The 21,998-nt window shown below is 44.8% G+C and overlaps 1 protein-coding gene across 2 annotated transcripts in view; it reads right to left on the bottom strand.

The window, feature by feature from the left end:
* LOC144817708 (long-chain-fatty-acid--CoA ligase ACSBG2-like) overlaps positions 1–21,998 on the bottom strand; it is a 254,229-nt gene that overhangs the window by 213,280 nt on the left and 18,951 nt on the right. For both annotated transcript variants that reach the window (XM_078674470.1, XM_078674469.1), the window contains exon 2: positions 10,290–10,378. In XM_078674470.1, coding sequence (XP_078530596.1) covers positions 10,290–10,378 — 89 coding nt within the window. The remainder of the gene's footprint in view (positions 1–10,289; positions 10,379–21,998) is intronic.

Here is a 21,998-nt window from a genome sequence, read left to right as displayed (position 1 = left end):
GCCATGGAAATAGAAGACTCTTATGTTTGCATGAAGCTACCTACTTCTGTAGCTGAGGGAGTGACCTACCATCACTCGCCACTAACATATGGAATTTCCTGTAGTATTTTAGCTAGCTTATTCTATAAAAGAGGACCGTTACAGTACTATTACTCTAACTCAGACGTGATATTTTCTGAACTTCCTATAAGTGGAAATCTGAACCCTGTACATACCAAAAGTGATGTAATACGTTATATGGGAGAATATTTTCTGACTATAGGTACAATAGATTTAGGTGAAGCACATAGAAATAACTTGACCTGTTCATTACATGAACAAGAGAAAATGTTTCTAAACATGGCAGAGAAAAGAAGAGAAAGTTTCCAAAGAAAGGCGAATGATAAAAGACAGAAAACTCCAAAGTGGGCTGAAAACATGGGAAGCACCTCAAATGGTGGAGCTAATCCTGCTTTGTTGCTGGATTTTGAAAGAAAGGGGAAACTCTGTCTTCACAGAGAAAAGACTAGTTATTATAATAACATTTTCATTGGTTCCAGTCAATGTGAACACAATTACAAGGTAATTGGAGGTTGGGGTTTTAAAAATGGGTCAGAACCTGAGTTTCCCGGAATTTATTACATATGTGGAAACAAGGCTTATTTCAAATTGCCGGATCACTGGTATGGAAGCTGCTATTTTGGAATTGTCTTCCCAAAAATATACATGTGAATGGAATTGCTGGAAGCAACGAAAACACTAATGAATTAGTGCGTAGTAAAAGAGAAAGCGTAGGAGAAATATTAGGTGATATCTTTAGTGCATTGATCCCAGCAGTGGGAGTGACTCTGAACACACACAGAATTTGCAAATTGTCAACAGTAGTGGATCGGTTATCTACTGACACTGCTGCAGGTTTTTTGATGGTCAATACCGAAATGGTTGCGATCAGATGGTTTTGCAGAACAGACTTGCTCTTGACACCTTATTAGCAAAAGAGGGCAGAGTTTGTAGAATGTTGAAAGCACAACATTGTTGCACTTACATACCTGACAAAAGTGTCGAAATCAAAAGGTATGGGAGGAAAATTACAAATTTGGAAAAAGATCTCAAACCACTGGAGGTTGACAGTGCCAGGAAGAGACTAACTGATGGTCTCTCCTCTGTAGGTCATTGTTTTTCTAATATAGGTAAAAATCTAGTGAGTAAAATACTGATGCCAATAGCAGGTATAGGTTTAATTATGCTAATTGTCGTAATCTGCTGCAAATGTCGAAAACACAAAAAGAAATATGTTATGAATAAAAGAGGTGTGAAACGGAATGTGGATGAACTAGAATTGGAGGAACTGAATAATCAAATTTACAAAAGGGTGAAGAATTCTCACCCTAACAAAGAAGTGCAAGAAAAATTGAATCGAATGATTGAAGAAATAGAACTGGGAAAGCTGTGAGAAGTTGGCATCTGGTTCCATTTATAGTGATGATAGTAAATATCATCAAAGAGGTGATTGATGGAGCAAGGATTCGCACGTTACGCCACTTGCTTTGTCTCATGAACCTCGAATAGTGTTAATAGTCTAATCAAATGTTTGTCGTACTAATATTGCACATTTTACACTACACGGGGTGTCCCAGTGACGCTTGCCTATGTGTACTAAACAGTAATAACGCTTGCTACTAAAATGGCCGCTGCTTCGGGGAATTTAGTCTGCGCATGCGTCGGTCATAATCACGTGACATGACGCACTTGCAGTTCTGGTGGGAAATGTTTGCTCACGCGCAATACTGCTAAGTGTATTAATTTTTTCTGTATTTCTAAATTGTTTTCGCTTACTTTTCATGTATCGCATTCTTTGGGGCCTGAGGAACACTTGTGATTCCATATTGAACAGCCTTTCTGCGCATGACCGTCTTCTGCCGGTGGCATTGAAACCCTGCCAACCCGAAGTCCCAGCCAAGATGTGCCTGGGAAGATGCACCTTCGCCTAGCAGAAGAAGCAGAACTGTTCTAAATGTATCATAATTCATAGATGCGCTATTGTAATGTTAAGATTTATGTCATGGGAACCCAAAATTCAATAGGCGGTCCCAGAGTATGCTAATTAAGTCTTGTAAAAGTGAAATGTGGTTGGTGTGTTGACCTATCCTACTTGTGGACCAATCGAAATTGGGGATTCTTACACTTGCAAAATTTGGGGGGTGGTATACAGTATCGGTATACCCGAAAACAGTATAACTAGCCTAGGTTTAGCTAGAGAATTTGTCCGACTTGTCCGAGTAGCTGACCTGTCACTGACCCAACGAACTCTATAGGTGATTGATACAGAGAGCTGCAGAGCACTCTGTCCGTAATTTCCACAAACTCAATCGCGGTTTGGAAACGTTAAGTGCTGGCGAAGCACTTGACTGGGAGATTCGATAACCCAATCAGGGCTCTGACTGATAGCTGCAGAGAGGGTGGAGCGCAGGCGTTGCTTCCGAACTGCGGGTGCTGGTCTTACCTTGGTGGTCCTGTCCTGATCCTAATCTGGTTTTCCTGTCCTGTCCTGGGGTGTCCATTCTGCACCTGCTGGCCTACTGGCGACTGTCCTTCCTTGGGGTTTCTCCTGTCCTAAACTGACCTGTAGCCAGGGATAGTCTTCACACCATACTAGGTAAATATAGTGCTGAAAGTCTACTCTGCATCTTCTATATTTTCCTTACTTTGCTTTAATAAAGTCATACTCTTGCATATTTGATTTTCCATGCTTTCCGCACTACTAATTGAAAAGGTCATACATTATGGTTGTTAATCTAGCATGTTCCTTTTTTCTCCCCGTCCTTTAGTCACTCACGATTAAGTTTGAACTCTGAAAACTGTTAATAGTATATTCCCTATTTTTACCTTCTTTTAGAATTCTAAATGGTTGGCCTGATTTATTTTCTATATGGATACGTGCTCTTTATAATCTTAATTATTGACAGTTTATTGGTTGTAAACCTAATGCTCAATGAAACTGATGAAATTTAGAAAAAGGTTTTCAGAACTTCCTGAGTTTGTGGTTATTATAACAGTACAAATAGAATATATAGTATAGTTATTATGGTGTCTGCCTTTCTTTTACAGCTAGCTCCCTGATCCATTGTGGTCATTAGGTACGCGTAGCAGTGGAGTGGTTAGTCGGGTACACTGGAAATAAAATAGGAAAGAACAGGGATACTGGTAGTAGAGCGTAAGGTTACCCGATTTATGAATATGGTGAATTGAATTTTTATGGGCCCAATGCGTGTATGGTAACATTTGTGAGCCGGGTGACCTGCGCGCTCTAACAGGGGCAGGTGTCTTTTGGGGCGGAGTGGGTGGTCTTCATGGTCCTCAGGGTGTGCTTGATGCTGAGGGCGGTTGAGCTGTTATGTGTTGCTTGCGTGCTGCTTGGTACGGTGGGTGGGAGTTCCTCGTGGGGGTTGTTGATATCGAAGTTGTCATAGATGGTTTTGATTTTGTCGTAGAAGAAAGCACTGTCGTAGAGGTCCTGGGTGGGAGTAATGTCTGTGAACTCGCTATCTGGTTGGGTGAACTCTTCGATGATGTTGAAGAGTTCCTTGCTGTTGTGGACGTTGTTGGAGATTCTATCCTGGAGTGCTTCCTTCCTGGAGAGTATGATGAGCTTGTGGTGAGCTGGGGAGGCTGTTTTTAAGTTGTCGAAGTTAGTTGTGGTTTTGGAGTTCCTCCACAGTTTTTTGAGTCATCTGCAAGTGCGTCTGGAGTCTCAGAGTTTGGTGGAAAACCAGCTGGCTTTCTTGGCATGGGGTTTGAAGGTTTTCTTGAGGGGGTGATGGTGCTGAGTCATTCGGTGATCCAGTTGTGTGCAGTGCAGGCGGCAGTGGTGGGGTCATCATCTGTGGTGGTGGGAGCGGAGCTGCTGAGGGTGGTGGCGAGCTGAGCGTCGGAGATCTTGTTCCAATTCCTGCATTAAAGCTTAAGTGGGCATCTGCGGGGGTGTTGGATTTGAAGGTGAAGTGAACACAGCGGTGGTCCATCCTTGGAAGTTCAGCGGTGTGGCTGAAGTTGATGGAGTTCCCTGCTGTGAAAACGGGGTTGAGGATGTGCCCAGCTGAGTGCATTGGTTCAGGTATGATCTGCTTGATGGTGTAGAGGTTGTCCAGGAGGGCAGTGGAGTTGGAGCCCAAACAGTTATTGAGGTGGAAGTTGAGGGATCCTAGCACCATGAAATCGGTGGAGGTGATGGCATGCGGCATGATGATTTTGGTGATGGAGTCAGATAAAGGAGCGCTGGGTCAGGGGGTCTGTAGATGAGGGTGCCTTGGAGGCTAGAGGACGGGTTGGTCTTGATCCTGAAATGGAGGTGTTCCATCATTTCTGTGGGCCCGTCGAAAAAGGTGCTAAGCTGGAGATTGGTCTTTTGAGCAATGGCTTTGCCTCCTCTGGGGCGGTTGGGATGATCCTTCTGGGTAAAGTGGCGTGTTTGTGGAGGGAGCGGTCATTGAGGAGGATGCATCTCAGGTTTGGGGTGCCATGGATTTGTTGCTGGAGGGGGTGGAATGTCCTGGGTCTCTGCGAAGGTGAAGGAGTGGTGGCAGTGATGGCAAGTGAAGGGTCTGTGTTTGTCGCAAGGTGAGTAGAGCTTCCAGTTAAGGTTCCTGCTGGCGTTAAGTTTGCGGAGAGCTGAGATGCTGGTCTAGGTTGAGTGTCGGATGAACGCAGACAGGCTTGCCTTTGGCTCCACGGCCGCCATTAAATAGGGGAGAGGGAGAGAGACGCAGCTGGGAGACGGGTGCGGGAATTGGGGGGGGACAGAGGTCATGGAGCAGCAGCAGCAAGGAAAAGCGGGAAGACACAGGCAGTGAGAGCGGGCAGGGGGACACCAACGAGAGCAGAAAAAGAGGCAGAGAGAGAATGGCCAATAGTGCAAAAAGGAATATAAAGAAGGAATACCTAGAAAAAAATAGACACAGGAGAAATACCAAGAGGATCAGATCCGAAGCAGTCAGAGGCGCGAGGCAGGGCGGGCGCCGGCCTCGTACCGGTGGAGGCACAGAATGGGAGACGGAGGCAGTCAGGTGGAGATGTGCACCTGGGAGAGTACCCTGGCCAAGGGTACAGCTTGCTTACTGTGAGAGCAGTATCCTGGCCAAGGTCAGGCGACTGGGCCCTTTCTGCAGGACCATGCCCAACGATTTTGCCTTTGCTCTCTATTTTTGGCCAAATTCATTTTTGTTGGCTTTAGGATTCTGCTTACTTTACCACTGCTATCCAGTGTTAAATGATGTGTGCTCTCTCCTTAGAACATGTTATACCGGTTATACGCAATTGGCATATTTAAATTACTTGTAAATTCTTAGTAGAGAGGCACTGCATGTTCCCAGGGCATGTAATTTGAATGCTGCTAGTGGACCTGCAGCATTGACTGTGCAACCCACTTAAGTAGCATATTAAACATGTGTCATGCCGGCCATTGTACTCTTCAGTCTGTGCGCTGTGAATCTCTGGACAGGAATGCCGTACATGACTTTTTCCAGGAACTAATCACATCTCATGCACATGAACAAGTACCTCATTTCCACACTAGTCTAAACGGAACGAACGCTAAATATCATGCTATTGGATGAATCCTATAATTGGCTCCTATCTGAACGAGCTTATTCAACCCCAAGACTACAATATCACGAGTTGGACACTCACTCAGAAGTGACACCTGCCACCCTATTAAACCATTGGGTGGTATTCACACAGCTCTGATGAAGCCATGTTTAGGGAGAAATGCGTTGGGTGCATGTGCACTGGGTTGAAACCAATAAAGAAAAACTATTTTTACTGAAGATGCAAGAACATTTTTTTGACTACTTAACTGTCTATTTCTGTTGCCTCTCTTTTTTATGTTTTCTATAACCTAATTTTATGGTCTAGAAGCAGGAGACCTTAGAGGTGGGCAATAGCGTTACATGTGAATCTACTGTTTCTACGATCATTTAAGTTACTATCTGGGCTGTGCGGCTTTAATCATCCATAGCTGCTTGTGTTTTGAATTTGAAAAGTGTTGTCTAGTATCTTGTTTGTTGTTCTTGGCAAATAGTAGAAATCCTGTCTGGGTTACACAGCTGTTAGATGTTGTACATCCATGTCGGCATGATGTATAAGCAGTGTTTGAGGCATTGGATGGCTTAAGCAGAGGAGCGTTCTGTATTATCAGCATATTGTTTAATTGTGATGCTTTTATGTGTGAGTGTAGCACCAAACACCTCCATGTAGAGGTTGAAGATGAAAGGAGACGGTATGAAACCCATGGTGACTCCAGAGGTGATAAGGATCCTTAGTGACCTGGATGTGCCCTTGAGAATGAGCTGTTGTGATTTGGAAAGGTAGGATAAGAAAAAGCAAAGGGCATTACTGTTGAATCCCATTCGAGAACCTAGGGTGCAAAAATGATGGAATGTTTGACAGAGTAGAAGGGAGCTGAGAGGCCTCCCAATATCAGGAGGCAGGGATCATTTTCTTCTGTGGTCAAGAGTGCATCATCTATAATGTGTAAGGTATTGGTTCCCAATCCTGCAGTATGATCCGAAGCCATACTGGTATACGTACAGCAGAGGGTTAGCACTGATGTAATCTTAGAGTTGAACATCAACCGCTTTTTCAATTAACTTGCCAATGACTGCTAGGTGAGTGATGGCCCATTAGTTAGCAGGGCCATCAAGGTGTAATGTAGGTTCCTTTAGCAATGGGTGGATCTGTCCTGTCTTTAATACTTCTGAGAAGATGGCTTGAGTGAGGAAAGCATCTTCAGAAGAAGTAGCTTTGAGGGAGTTGAGCATGTCCGCAAGAGCAGGGAATGGTAGGGCTTTGAAGATTGACTATTGAAGGATTCTATGAGAAGGGGAGAGTGTAACAAATTAAACAGGGGTGGTATCATTGATGTGCTATCAGATTGTCTGCATTCTTTCACTGACATGGATTTGCTGGCACAAACATTTTGCCTTGAATGAAGAATAGATGTGTCAGACAGTACTTTTTGGATTAGTTTTTCTACTCACTGTGATATGCCTAGATATTAGAATGGGACAACTCCTACATAAAGGTGAGTAAAATAGTTTTTGATCAACACACAGTTTCTTATGTTTCCATTCAAACACCCTCATTTCTGAAGTTTTTCAGAGGAAAACAGTCAATGCAATCCTATGGAGAAAAATTAGGTTACCGGTTTGCAGGTAAGTAAACGGTCTTGAGGGTTGAGTTTCTTGGGTTCCCACAGGGTCAAGGATGCACTCAAAAAGCACCCTGAGCAGCACTAGGGCGGCCAGGTGCAGAGTGCTGAGGCCCTATGCTAGCCTATGGGGCTAAGGGATTGTTGGTTGGTGGCTGCTCTTGGGCAGGCCACATGGCGAAGGGGATCTAAGTTACCATGCAAGGTGCACCCACAGCTGCACAGTGGTGGCCGGGTGCAGGGTGCTATTTTGGCATTGGCTGACCTGTTGTTTTCAATGGGAGTTGCCGGTTTTGGGTTTTGGCAGCAGGCTCGGTCCAGGAAGTCTTCCTGGAGGAACCAACAGTTGGGCAGGTAAGTTGTAGGTCCACCTCAGGTCCTCTTCTCCAGGGCGCAGGGCAGCTGGATGCAGGGGTGCCTTTTGAAATTGGATTTCACCTTACCGGGCCACTCGTCATTGGGGTTGGTCTCCCTTCAGAGACTGCAGGCGATGTCAGGGAGTACTGGAGGGGTTAATCCATGGTGGACTCAAATTCTGGGGCACTGGAAAACCTCGCTGGGGTGGTTGGCGACTCAGACTCGAGCCATGTGCTGTGGTGGGTTTCTTTGTCTTCATCAGGCTCAGAGTCTTTCTTTGGAGATTCTTTTGAGCAGAGCTGCTGTTCACAAGAGATCCGGTCCTTGTTGAAGGCAGTCAGTCCTTAAAGGGATTCTTGAGGACACTGACCGCAGGACAGGTGACTCTTGGCGCAGGATCTCTGGAAACTGCTGGGACCAAGTCAGTTTTTCTCTGCAGTCTCCTCTGCTGTGCGCCTCCTTTCATCCTTCTTCTCCATAGGTTGTGGGAATCTACTTTCTAAGCTTAGGGCTGCCCCTACATATTATATTTAGGGGGTGATTTTAGGGGTCTTGAGGTAGTAACTAATGGGCTACTGACTCTAGGGTGACTACACCCTTGGTTTGCTCAAGCTTTGATTGTTTCCAGGAAAGACTATGACAATATACTCTATTTAGTTACACCCAAACAAATGCTGAGGAGACTTAGATATGTGCAAGCAGCACGTCTGTTTTGCCTGTTCAATTGCACAAGGCCATGTTTGGGGATGCCTGCTCCCCCCCACCTTAGGGTGTTGGTGCATTTTCTAACCCCAAACATTATCTTCAATCTGGGAATCTGCTTCTAGCTACCATACCATGCTATAAATTGCAAGGCAGGGTGTCAGGTGTTTTGCTATTCTTGGTCCAGCTCTATGGCACTCCCTTCCCTCTAAACATTCAGACTTGCAGTTCTTTTTTGGAGTATTGTAGATTGTTGAAAACCTGGATTTTTGTTTTAGGTTCTTGCTGTCCCTTTCTTTACTTGTAGCATGGGGAAAGTCTATTAGGTCAGCCAAGGACTTTACACATCCATTGCTTGTTTGATTGATGTCACTTTCTGTTCTTTTGTATGATGGTATATGCTCTATGGTATATTTTGCTGTGGGTCAATGTACCTCCTGTCTAATTCTCCCATCTCCCATGCCAGTTCCCTGTGTCATACTTACTAAGGACCACAGCTTTGCTGACTGCAAAGTTTCAAATCTGTGGCAGCTGAACGATCACTGCATGAGAGGGGCCCAGGTACAGATTGTACAGTATTTGCTGGATTAGAGATGTATTGAGATAGCCCAGAAGGGAGCTCTTGGATGCGAAGAGGAGGATTTTCCCAAGTACGACAAACAGTACAAGTAGCAGGAAGATATGTATGTATCACTTGAGGTTGGTGTCTAGTGCAGAAGGACTGCAAAGCTGTCAAGCCAGGGGTCTAACATAGGTGCCTAAAAGTACCTATCAAAATGAGGAACACTGAGGAACCCTGTGCTAAGGATTGAAGTCGTGCCAGGGGCATAACCTAACAGTGACCTACCATAAAGGAGAAGAACCTCTGATTCCAGAAGATTGCTGTGATTTCTTTCAATATCTTATTTATTCTTGAAAGTAATATGTGAGGACTATTGGGTTTTGTCCAAGTTGGACTTTTTTCAGCAAGGAAAGAATGACTGCTGATTTCTATTGGGCTCATAAACTTATTTTTACTTTGAGAAAGGTTGAAAATGTCAGAGAACTAGAAATAGTGGTTGGAATCAGTGCTTCAAGCGTTCCTAGAGGGCAGATGTTATCAAGGGAAGATACATTTTTTGAGTAGCAGTGAGGCAATGAGGTTGTATGAATGATATAAAGACTTTTGTAAAGCATATTCAGATAACAGGAGAACATGTTTGTTTTTCAAATGTATTTTTATTTGAACTTAAAAGATCTATCTTGTAAGAAAGCAAATTAATGTTCTATTCCTGGGGCGCCTTGCTGGATTAGGACCTGCGTCAGTTGCCCACATAGTGCTGTATTATCAGTATAGAATTTGTTTAAAGACTCTGTAAACCAAGCACTACCTGACCATTTGGGTTGGACACGACAAGCTGCAACAGGCCATGATGTTTTCTGAGTATTAATATTAAAAGTACTGCGTTCTCCTTATTAGCCGACTGTGGGCTTCACAATGTACTTGTTTAGGGTGTCTATTGCCTTAAATGCTGTCTTTCCACATCACACCCTAATAGCCCTACCATTAATAGTTGTTTTCAGGGAAGCTCACTGAGATATTTAAGAACCAAAGCTTAACGGTTTAGGATAAAGCAAGGACCTTAGATATTCTGCCAAGACCAGGAAGAGAAAAACAAACATATATCAGGACTTTTTATGGACATTTAGATCAACACTTGGTGAAGAGAGGGAGTTAATACATTTTCCTGATAGACTGTCATCTTCAGTGGTGATATGCATGATGGTATATAATCTGAACCATTGTATTACACATCCAATACATTGTTCCTCCACCTGGGAGTATCTAAACTACATTTAACGTCAATGCAGTGTCAGCAAAATTAGGAAAGGTAACAGGATAGGCCATGCCCCGGTGTCCCAGGAACCTTCACGGATGCAGTTGTAATGATTTTTTTAAATTAAAACCATCTCGCCACCTGCCTTGGGGTTAACTGGGCCATGCGTTATTGCGGAGAAAAGAACACGCAAGCATGGCAAAAGAGTCTGAGAAAGGTACCCCACTTACCCGGCCATGATGGCTCCTACGTCCGCAATAAACCACTCTGGGGAGTTAAAGCCGAGGATGCCCACACCGTGGTCTCGTTCCAGTCCCAGCTGTAAAACCAAACAGAAAGAGACTCATGATTAGGGAGAGACTTTCCTACCTTGCACTAGAGTTACGCCACCTGCCATTCAGCTATTACGAAGAACCATACACTACCAATAAAGAGGTATTCGTATATATGATGCAGGAGTGTGTCGACAGCGTCACATTCGGTGCACAATTGTAAACTAACAAGGTCATTAACGTTCCAAGCCCAGTGCGCCGCCCTACATCACTTTATTTGACGTTCCGTAAGTGGACTCGGCTTACCCATATCTACGAGGCCACATAAAGCCAGCTTTGTGGCTTTTCATGGCTTCCTAGATATGATGTTAGGCAACGTGCAGGTCACTTTGTTGCCTCACACTACAATGAGGAGGCATGCCATGAGCATTATGGTGGGTGTTGCTATGTAAACCCATGGCATTTGACACATTCTTAGATTTACGACATGCTGTAAACTTGGGATTGCGTCCAGTGCTTAATTTGAGCAGGTGCTTTCGGGTGCTCAGCACCGACACTTCTTTCACAGGGCCGGGGCTACAATTTCAAAATAAAAAGAATAACATACATTGCATGGTGACTAGCTGGTAAATGTTCATAGACAGGCCAGCATACGCCTGTCCAAGCAGGCATGATGGTGTTTCACCACGTTAGTGATGATGTCATCACGCCGATCACAAATCCAAGAAGTCATCGACAAACTATGTCTTGCATTATATTCCCAGAGTCTGCTGCACCCTGCCACAGTCTGAGCCTAAGCCTCCCATTAGGTAATTGTAGCTGGGGGTTGGCTCATGACGGAGTTAAGACAAGGAGTCTGTGAGAGCCCATTAGGACCTTGGGAGTGAGGGCTCTTGAGGAAGAATAAACTAAAGTAAGTGTGGACTTTCCACTTGCTATGTAGCCAGAGTAGCATATCCTGCAGCCCTGCATTGCTGCTATCCTCAACGTGCTCGATGCTGCTGTGGCCCACCACAACTTGTGTGCGCCATGGCGTCACCTGTAGAATCTGTGCGCTGCACCCCAGAATGTTAATTGCTGACCGTGCGTGAGTCCAGTAGGCACCACAGCCATACTTACCAGCATTGGCAGCATTACGGCTGGGGATAATGCCTGTGCTTTAGCAGGCAGGGTCACAGCAAGCTGAGCAGTGGATGCAGATGTTGTTGGCATCCCTGGACCTACTAATTACAGGCAGCACTAGTAGTGACATCACCTGCTGTGCTCGAGCAGCTACCTGTTCTGCAAATAATCCAGTTATACTGCACTGATTATTATATGCAAAAAAACATTTTCATTTGGTGAACATTTTGTTTTTGCACTCAGTGTAGGTAAGAAAGTAAAACACGTCATCTTCCTCTTCTTTAGGAAAGACAACAGGAAAACGCAGAGTTCAAAATAGCAGGGACATGTACAGGCTGACGACAGGGGTCACAGGCAGTAGCTGTGTTATAGATGAGCGAGAGAGCAGGATTAAAAAGGAGAAAGAAACAACAGGAGAGGAGAGAGATAAGACAGAGCCAAATAGAAGAAAAGGATGCAGAGCAAATCAGATACAAAGAGAACGCAGCCATTATGTGAAGAAGAGAGCATTAAGATGAGAGAAGATAGAATGAAAGGATGTAGAGGACAGGAGAGAGGAAAAAAGCAGACAAATGATAACACAGAGGCACAGCTAATCACTGCTAGAGTGATAGTTAAGAGCTTAGATCGAGGGGAGAGAGAGCAGAGCATGGATAAAAGTGAAGAGGAAAAATGGCAGGGCTAAAAGGAATAGAGGGCAAATCAGAAATGCAAGGAATAAGGTAACACACCAGGTGTGACAAGGATGATAGGAAACAATTAGAGAGGTGAGAAGATAGACTCTTAAAGCAAAGACCTAGGGGACAGACAACAGATCAAGGTTAGTAGATAGAGACTGAGGCAGTGAGAGTGTTGAAAGTGGGGCTCACCAGAGGATGAAGTGAGCTGTGGCCTCTTTGGAAAAAATTTCAGCACCTGCACTTCTTTTTTTACAAATTAAGAACTGATTGCGTCAAAACCCCACGCCTCCCCAGGGGTGGCACAAGGGATATTTTTGTGAAGGAAGGTGTCTCTCCCCACAAAAACAACCTGATTTCAATACAGACACAATGGCGCACGGGTGCCTTCACTGGCGCACGGCAGCTATTTGTACACCAGCGCTGTGAAAGAGGACAGGCATGCACCATGTATCTTAGATTCCTGCTCCTTTCTTTTGACGTTGGGCCGCACCGCAGCACGGCTTGCGGCATTGCCTTACGACAAAATATTGCAAATGAAGACCATAATTTGAGGTTTTTTGACAGCCAATTGCTTTGTGTATAATCGTGCCCTTTTTTGTAATAATGCTGTGCTGTGAAAGAACAGCAGCATTTATTACTGCATCACTCTGAGTTCTGCAACTTGAAGAGTAGGATGATTTAGTTAAACCACATATTTCGTCCCATCTTGAAATTTGAAACTCAGAATGCAGCAATTTCTTACCACACAGATTCCTCCAGCTTCTATTAAACCTAACTCATGAAGGGAAAACCCTGCCAGATGGAATAAAGCACATTTCAACATGGAATCCAAAATTGTAGGCAGATTTTTTTGTTCCCAAATAGGAATATATGACTAAATCCAAAAGGGTTGTTTTTTAGGTGCATTATTCTTTTCCATCCAAGCAATACAGTTTGTGCTGTAGCTCCCTGAGACAGGCTGCACAGGGCATTTTGCATTTCTTGAGTTTTAAAGAAGCCCACATGGTTGGCTGCTGTATTTGTTATGGGAGATACTTTTCCTTAACACAATATATCTTAAAGGACACCCAAACAGCTTGGAAGAAACATCACTGACTGATTATGACTGCCAGTAGGAAAGAGGGTTCACCTGATTCATGCCTCAGTATGATAGAACTGCTGCCAGAGATTCATCTTTGAGTGAAGTCACTGATAAGAACCCACTGCTTTGTTCTGGTGTCATGCTGTTTGTACTGGCCACTATTAGATTCTGAGAAAGAGTTACATAACCTTTACGTTAAGTTTGTGTCATAAAAGTGACACAAACCTGTGCAAGAAGTTTTTCTTTTGATTAACTTTCCACTGCAAAACTAGTATTGTGCTGGACAATTGCCTAAAAGTAACACAAAGCAGCAAATAGCTGTAGAGCACACATACAAGTAGGACATGTTTTACAGTTTGTCGAGTCATAGTATTTTGTACAGAAACTGTACCTTTTCAGTACAAATCCTATGCTAGACAGACACTGTGGCACAATTGTGCAAAGTTGTGTGTGTGGTGCTCAGCATCCTGATTGTGCGGTGGCACTAGTGAGAGGGGAGAAGAGTGCCATATCTCTGTAGATATGGCACTTTCCTTCTCTCCCCCTGTCATGCAACAAAGTCTACCAACCTTGTGTGCTGTGTTGTGTGACAGGGCCATAGATCTAGCCCTCAGTTTGATCATGGTGCTTTCTTATAATCTCAAGACTGCTTGACCAAGTTATACCCTCATGCCACATCTGGTGGAGTGGTGTGGCTCACTGGTTAGAGGCGGCAGACCCGGAGCAGAGGATGGCCCGGGACCAGGGTTCAATTCCCGACGCGGCAGGGTCTTGGACCAGGGTCAACGGACTCGATAATTCTCACCTCGGTGCCTACTCTAACTAGGGATCACACTCGGCAACTCTGGGCATTAGTTTGCCTCATCTCCACAACGGCCCCCACATTTGCCGGGGATGCCTGGTTTCACCTTGGAGATACCCAGTAGGGACCATCTCACAGGGAAAGCCAGGATGGGTTCCCCAGCGGTCTACAGCGCAGAGATCCTCCTTCGGGAGTCGATTCTAGCGCTTTACAAACCCACAATCATCATCATCATCATCTAGTTGTTGAGTTAATTTGGGAGTACTACCTCCATTATCACCTATAACAAACCACATAAGTTAATTGTACACAAATCAATTGAAGACTGAAGAAGATGGCACTTTGTATACCCATCACACACCTACTTCCTTAAAAGGAGCAGTTACATTTATAGACTGAATCTCATTAAAACAATACATCCGTTTGAAATTTTTTAAGAGGGTAAAGACCTATATCACAGGTTGGTTTTGGGTAATTTGGTAAAATTGGTTCAGAATGCTTTTCAAGAACTAAGTGAAACCAAGACCCTCTCCATTCGATTGTGGATAATGTTGTTGGAATGCTTGCTTTTTAAGGCTTGAAGTCCACACACCAAAAGTGCTAAAACAAATACTATCTTTGTGACTTCTCCATGTTTAAGATCAGAGCTCTTCCAGCCTTTAATAGAGAAATGGAAATCCCTATCAGACATTAAAAGCCTACAGGTAGTCAAGGATGCATTTGGACTAATTATACAATATAATACCTATAACTTGAGGCCCGCCATGCAACGTTATGTCATCAATAATGTAATTTCAAATGTTGCAGCAATGTTATCAATGATGTTATAGATAGAACACGTCATGAGTAATGTATTATATGGGGTACTTAGATGTGTGTGGGAAAGGTGGAAGTTATAGTTACCTCAGAACATGAGTTATAGTTAATGGAGATAACAATAACTGGTGAATTTCAGTGGTTTTTTTTGGTTTAAAATGTGACGTTGCCACTGAAAGTTTCACCCAGCTATGGCGTTACTTTAACCTTTGGTTTCAGTGACTTTCGAGTTTTTTTTTTAATGTAAATTAATATTTTCTTACCATACGTAAAGCCAATCCCTGCCATGCACGGCTGTGCAGGTGGGTTTGCCACGAGGCCTTGTGAGACACCCCTCACAGTAGAGAAGTGTGGCTCAATGGTTAGAGCGGCAGACCCTGATGCAGAGGTCTGGCCCGGGACCAGGGTTCAATTCCCGCCTCGGCGGGTCTCGGGCTCAATTTCCTAGGACCTGATAATTCTCGCCTCGGTGCCTATTCTAATCATGAGTCCCACTCTGCACCTCTGGGCAATAGCTTGCTTAATCTCTACAACGGCCCCAACAACGCTGAGGACTTCACCTTGGGGGTGCCCAGGAGTGGGCTCCTCACAGGGAAAGGCCAGGAAGGGTTCCTCGGCGGTATTCGTACAAGCGCCGAGATGCCTACGGGTAGTCGTGCGCTATACAAGTGCGTAATCATTTCAATTATTTCATCACATACAGCCAACCCTTCGCAGCACAAGGCCTTTTGCAGTGCATATCATGAAGTTAGCTGCAGGGCCTGCCAAAGGCCAGGCCCTGCCCCAACCCCTCAAACTGCCAACGCACATTGTGCACAGCCTTCATCCAAACTGCGTCCAACCCATTGATGCAGCCCCCCTCCCTAACCCACTAGTGGCCCTGGGGACTCCATCCCAAGGCCTTTTTTTTAGGAGGAGGGAGGTTACCATCCTTCTTCCCCGAGCCACTTCAGCCTTAGGAATTCCATTCCTTGGGGGGCGTTCTTTTTTTTAATGGGCAGGAGGGCGTGCAGCCCCCTTGGAAAACAATAGATGCCCTAGGGATGCCACTGCCAGGGGCCTCAGGTGGGTGCTCTGATGTCCATCCCAGGCACCCAAAACATTTACATTGGGGGACACAGTGGGAGCTCCAGGGCCCACTCACGAGCCAGCAATATACTGGGTGCTGATGGTAGCCGGCACATTTCATGTGCTTCCACCCGGGCTGTAGCAGAATTCTTTAACTGTAAAGTGGAATTCCCTGCCTGACGGAAGGTGGGCAGGGTGTGCCCGTACTCATCCAGGTAGGAAACCACTGTGTCCCACTCCCTGCTTGCCATTTGTCCCCAGGGGATAGGGTCCTCGGGGTTCAAAAAGTGGCTTGGAAGAGAGACTGCCTATTCTCCTGTCCTTTTTTTAACACTTTGGTCCTGAGGGATGAGGTCCCCTGGGCTGGATCTGGCTCAGGGTGGGTGGCCCTGACACCTCCCTCACCAAATACAATATATGAAAGGCCCTGGCCCACACTGGGAGGTCATATAATTTATTTAAAAAGATCACCGCAGGTACTTTTTTCTTTAAAGATGCGATCCCAGAGAAGTCCTACCAGAGTCTTCCTAAATCGCAACGTTTTGCGATTTCTTTTTATTTTGGCCCCAGGGGTTACCCGCTTCGAATCCCCAAACAAGGGCTAGGGGCTTAGGGTTTCCCTACCCTGCCACCTTATATTTTTTTATTTCTTTAACTCAGAATAGGGGACTGAATCCCTGAGTCATTTAACGCCTGCCTGCAACATTTTTCCTTATGTTGCAGCCTGCCAATCACAGCACTCACTTTCTCTATAGTAAGATGGCCATAGAGCCAAATTAGCCCGAGGCAAAAAAAGCACCCTGAATCAATCAGAACCCTCTATTTTTTACAACTGGATTTGAGGGACTCTCCCAACCATCCAGATACATACATATTTTACACCAAATAACAAAAACAATACTTTCTAACCAAGATATAGCTTCCTGCCATTGTAGGTGTATTTTCATCCAGCAGGTTTTGCAGCAGTACGGCCTAAAAAATCTGATGGACGAAGCAGAGAAATGTAGTTTTGGAATCTCCCTTTTTCCTGGGTCCCCGCTTGGAGTATCACCCTAAAATCTTCCAGGAAAGAGCCGCGGTGGTTGAACTTTCTTTTAAAAAATGTTGTGAAGATTTTGCTCCTGTTATTGCTGACCTCATTTTTCTGTCTTTACAACTCTGCATACTTTACACTGCTAACCATCTTATACCATATTAGAATGGCTTATACCCAACTGACAAATCTAATTTACACATACGTCCCTAGGAATGGGGCCCCACCCGGGCCCAGGGCCTGTAAATTAAACAATACTAGTGGAACTGTAGGATTGATTGTGCCGCTCACCTAAGTATCACTATAAACATGTTTCAGCCATGTCATTGTAGCCTGTGTGTGCACTTTAAACTACCATGCCGACCTGGCAAACTAAACCTGTTGCCAAGCCCATATTAGTGCATATAAGTCTCCCTTAGGGTAGGCCTCAGACAGCCCAGAAGGCAGGGTGGATTGCATTTAAAAAGTTGGACCTTTACTTTTAAGTTCTACATGTCCTGGTACTGAAAAACACTTACTTTAATGTTCTACTCCTTCAAGGCCTAGTGTAATTTCTAAATGGGACTAGGTAAACAGGGCATGTTTGGTGTCTCCGGAATCCTAATTTAAAATCCTAACTTATGGTGAAGTCACATTTTAAGTTGCAATTCAGAAAATTCCACTTTTAGAAAGTTGGCATTTTCTTGCCTTAGCCGTTTGGTGTCTGGAGCCTGCCCCTGGGTCTCATGGTATGAGTGTGGTGACAGTTTGGCTTTGTGTATTCCTCCTAGGCAGCCACACACAATGGGGAGCTTAGGTGTGACTGGATGGCCCATCACTAGCAGGATGGGATGGAGGAGCTGCCCCCACCCCCATTGACACTTGCATAGGCTGTGTCCTGTCTCCACACAAAGGGCTGCATACCCCCTATAGTTAGTCTATAGTCAGGAACAGGGAGGCAGGGCACCTGTGTAGTTCAAAGGGTTGCCTCTAGAAGCTTTCCCCAAATTCAAAGGCATAGTTGCGTATAAATACTAGACCTCAGACACCAATTCTTCAGTTCACTTCTGGACCTGTGGATAATCTGACTGGAAGAATGACTGCTGTGCTGCAGAAAGGACTGCCACCTTGCTGGAAAGCTCTCCTGAAGGACTGCTGCCCAATGTGTTGACCTACTGCCTGCTGCCCCATTACCTGGACAAGAAGGACTGATACTGAATTTCTTGAATCCAGTGTGGCTCCAAAGGCAGGTTGGTTAGCCTCCTTTTCTGAAGCCTCAGTGGCATAACAGGCTAGCAAATCTTTCAACAACGTTGCATCTGCACCAGGACTCTGATATCTGTGGGTCTACCCTGCAAAGTAGTGCCGCCCCAGTCTTTGACCCGTTAAAGTGGGCTTACGGTGCTCTGCCAGCCTGTGGATCCAGCAGAACCAATGCATCTCCCCTGCTGTATGGAACAAATCCAGAGCATCTCTGCTGCTTTGTGTATTGGCCCTGTCAAAAAGCCCCACATCGCTTTTGAAGGGATGTATGACGTTACAACGCATACTTTTAGCACGCATACCATTACAACGCAATTTTTACAACGCAGGATCCATTACAACGAACTACCATTACAACGCATTTTTTTACATCGCAGATGCCTTTACAACGCATACCATTACAACGTAAGTATTGGTAAGTATATAATATTTTTAAAAATGTAAGTAATTAAAATGAATATAATTTAATTTAATTTTAATTTAATTTTATTTAAAACCCAAACCTAGCCTTGAACCCTAAAAATACCCCTGTACCCCAAAACCCAAACCTAACCTTGAACCCTAAAAATACCCCTGTACCCCAAAACCCAAACCTAGCCCTGAACCCTAAAAATACCCATGTACCCAAAAACCCAAACCTAGCCCTGAACCCTAAAAATACCCCTGTACTCAAAAACCCAAACCTAGCCCTGAATCCTAAAAATACCCCTTTACCCAAAAACCCAAACCTAGCCCTGAACCCTAAAAATACCCCTTTACCCAAAAACCAAAACCTAGCCCTGAACCCTAAAAATACCCCTTTACCCAACAACCCAAACCTAGCCCTGAACTCTAAAAATACCCCTTTACCCAAAAACCCAAACCTAGCCCGGAACCCTAAAAATACCCCGGTACCCAAAAACCCAAACCTAACCCTGAACCCTAAAAATACCCCTGTACCCAAAAACCCAAACCTAGCCCTGAACCCTAAAAATACCCCTTTACCCAAAAACCCAAACCTAGCCCTGAACCCTAAAAATACCCCTTTACCCAAAAACCCAAACCTAGCCCTGAACCCTAAAAATACCCCTGTACCCAAAAACCCAAACCTAGCCCTGAACCCTAAAAATACCTCTGTCCCCAAAAACCCAAACCTTGCCCTGAACCCTAAAAATACCCCTGTACCCAAAAACCCAAACCTATAACATTTTTAATATAATGATATACTTACCAATACTTACGCTGTAATGGCATGCGTTGTAAAGGCATCTGCGATGTAAAAAAATGCGTTGTAATGGTAGTTCGTTGTAATGGATCCTGCGTTGTAAAAGTTGCGTTGTAAAAGTAGTCCGTTGTAATAGTTGCGTTGTAACGGTTGTTTACCCTTTTGAAGCCATATTGGAAATTTGGAATGCCCAACTGTGTGATACAGCTTTGACCGACTCCGCATCACAGACTCTACTCATCTCGAAACCTACACCGCTCTCCATCATGGTCGGCCTGAACTTTGTCCCCCTCCTGCACAAACAGATATCCATCATTTTTTTCATTTAATAACAATCGTACTAATTTCTAACTTAGTGTGGGATCTTCTTTGTGAGGTGATTTTCGATTTAATACTGTTTGCATTGTTTCTAAGTTAAGCCTGACTGCTGTGTGCCAGGATATATGTATATATATTCACTAAAAAAACAAAGGTACAGGGATCTCATTTGAGATGTCATCAGTGATGTCACTGCCCATGCCATGAGTGATGTAATATGTGAGGTCATAAGCAGTGCATTGTGGGGGTACGAGTTATAGTTAACTCAGCGAACTATAACAGCTGAATTTCTTTGGTTTTGTAGGACTAAAATATGCCCCTCACTAGAACATTAATGTAACTTTTTTGTTGTTGCTTTTTTAAAGGTTTTTTAAATGCATATTCCTAACTATAATGTCCCTGTAACCGTTGGCATTTCAGTGAATTTCTAAGGTGTTTGGAATGCTAATTGCTAACTATAACATCCCTGTAACCTTTGTTTTTTCAGTGACTTTCTATGTTTTTAAAGTAGTAGTCATGTTTGGAGAGTAGTGGGGAAAAGGGGTGGGGTCTCCAACCAGCTCACAGGAATCCTGCTGTGTGGGACTTATAGGATTTACCATGAGGGCTTCTTGGTAGGGGTGGGCGGAATTTGCGTAATCGCGTTACGCAAATCTCCGCGAAACGGTAAATAATCTCTGCGAACGAACACGCGGAATTGCTTGTTCGCAATACTTTTTTACTGTTCGCAATCATTGTTTGCGTGCTTGCGGGGAAATATCTCGTGAACACGCATTTGAGAACGCGAACAAGCCATAAAATTTGGCTAATTCGCGGAACGCAGAATTTTGGGCAATTTTGCGTTCTCCGCGGAACGCAAAGTTACCCAAATTCCGCGAATGGAATCGAATTTATTGCCCAGGCCTACTTTTTGGTCCCCAAGGTCTCTCTTGAGCCAAGAGGACTTCATCCCCAACTAGTAGTGTGCCAGGAGACACGTCTGCAGAGTAGTAGATGAAGGGAGGTGAGGGTCAAATGAACAGCTTGAGGCATGGCCTGCTATCAGATCTCAACAGTGGTGTAGAGTTGTGGCAAAAGGGAGATGGGGCCTCCCGGGAGTTGCACTTTTTAATTTTTTTTAAATATTTTTTTAGGAAGGATGGGTCACATGGTCCACCTTCCCTGGAATGTTTTGGGGCCTGGGAACCCCATCCCCCTGATCCTTGTAAAAAATATTTTAAAAATGGGGGGCTGTGATGCCTATATTGGCCATGGGGACCCCAATCCTCCCAGGGCCTGCCCCTTTTTTCCTTCTTTTTTTTAAATAAGGGGGGCATCCCCAGGGCCATGCCTCTACTGTGGATGTCATGGTTGCACGCTTATCTGTTGGAGAATGCTGGTGGAGCCTGAAGGCCTCCGCCACAGTCTCTGCAGGAGCCAGCATTTTTGCTTTCCTATGAGTAAGCAAGAGCATTTTCTGCTCTCACTCACTTGAACCAGAGCAGTGCATGCTTTGGCTTGGTGGGAGCAGAGCTTCCATCAAGCCATAGCACACTACAACGTCCCGGGAGTGGGCACACTGTGAACATTGTTGGAGATGGCCCATAGGGTTGGCTATCCCCCGAGCCATCTCCTTTCTTTCATGTAGCCCCAGTGAGGTGGTGGTCCCGGGGCTGGGATCCACAATGGATACCCTACATTATATGATGGCACCCAAGCATTTAGTTGGAAGAAAGCCCTGGAGGGCTGGTGGTCCACGGGGCTGGGTGCTGAAACGCGGCCGCTCTGAATTTATTTTGAAGAAAACTCCAAGGAGGCAGCAGTCCTCTGGGCTGGGGGGTCCACTCTGCCCCCCCCTTAGCGAGATATAAAGCCCCAGCGGGGGAGACCATATGGGCCTTACCAGTATCAGTTTACTTGGTTGCCCTGGGGATGTGGCAGTCCCTGGGGACAGGGGGTGCCACATAGGCACTCACACAATATTATTAAACATGCCCCAGACTTTGGCCCATCTGGAAGCTTAATCAAAAAGACTGCAGATGCATATTTTGATGTGGATCCACGCGTGATCTCAGCAAAATAAAATAAAAATACTATTAAACCCGAGCTGCGTCCCTGTTTGACCCCCCCACCATATCTAGGTGGTCAGAGTATTTCTACCCTGACCCCTTTTCATTAGTTTTGACTTTTTTGTGTGACAAGCCGAGTCCTAAGATAACTGCCAACACTTTCTGGTTGAAGTGTTGGCAGCCAATCAAATTTTAGTAGGGGGTCAGATATCTATATTTTTTTAACTTAAATATCTCTGTAGCTACTGAATGG

Source organism: Lissotriton helveticus, chromosome 2_1 (assembly GCF_964261635.1).
Source record: "Lissotriton helveticus chromosome 2_1, aLisHel1.1, whole genome shotgun sequence".
NCBI lineage: Eukaryota > Metazoa > Chordata > Amphibia > Caudata > Salamandridae > Lissotriton > Lissotriton helveticus.
This window is presented reverse-complemented; position numbering and strand designations above follow the sequence as displayed.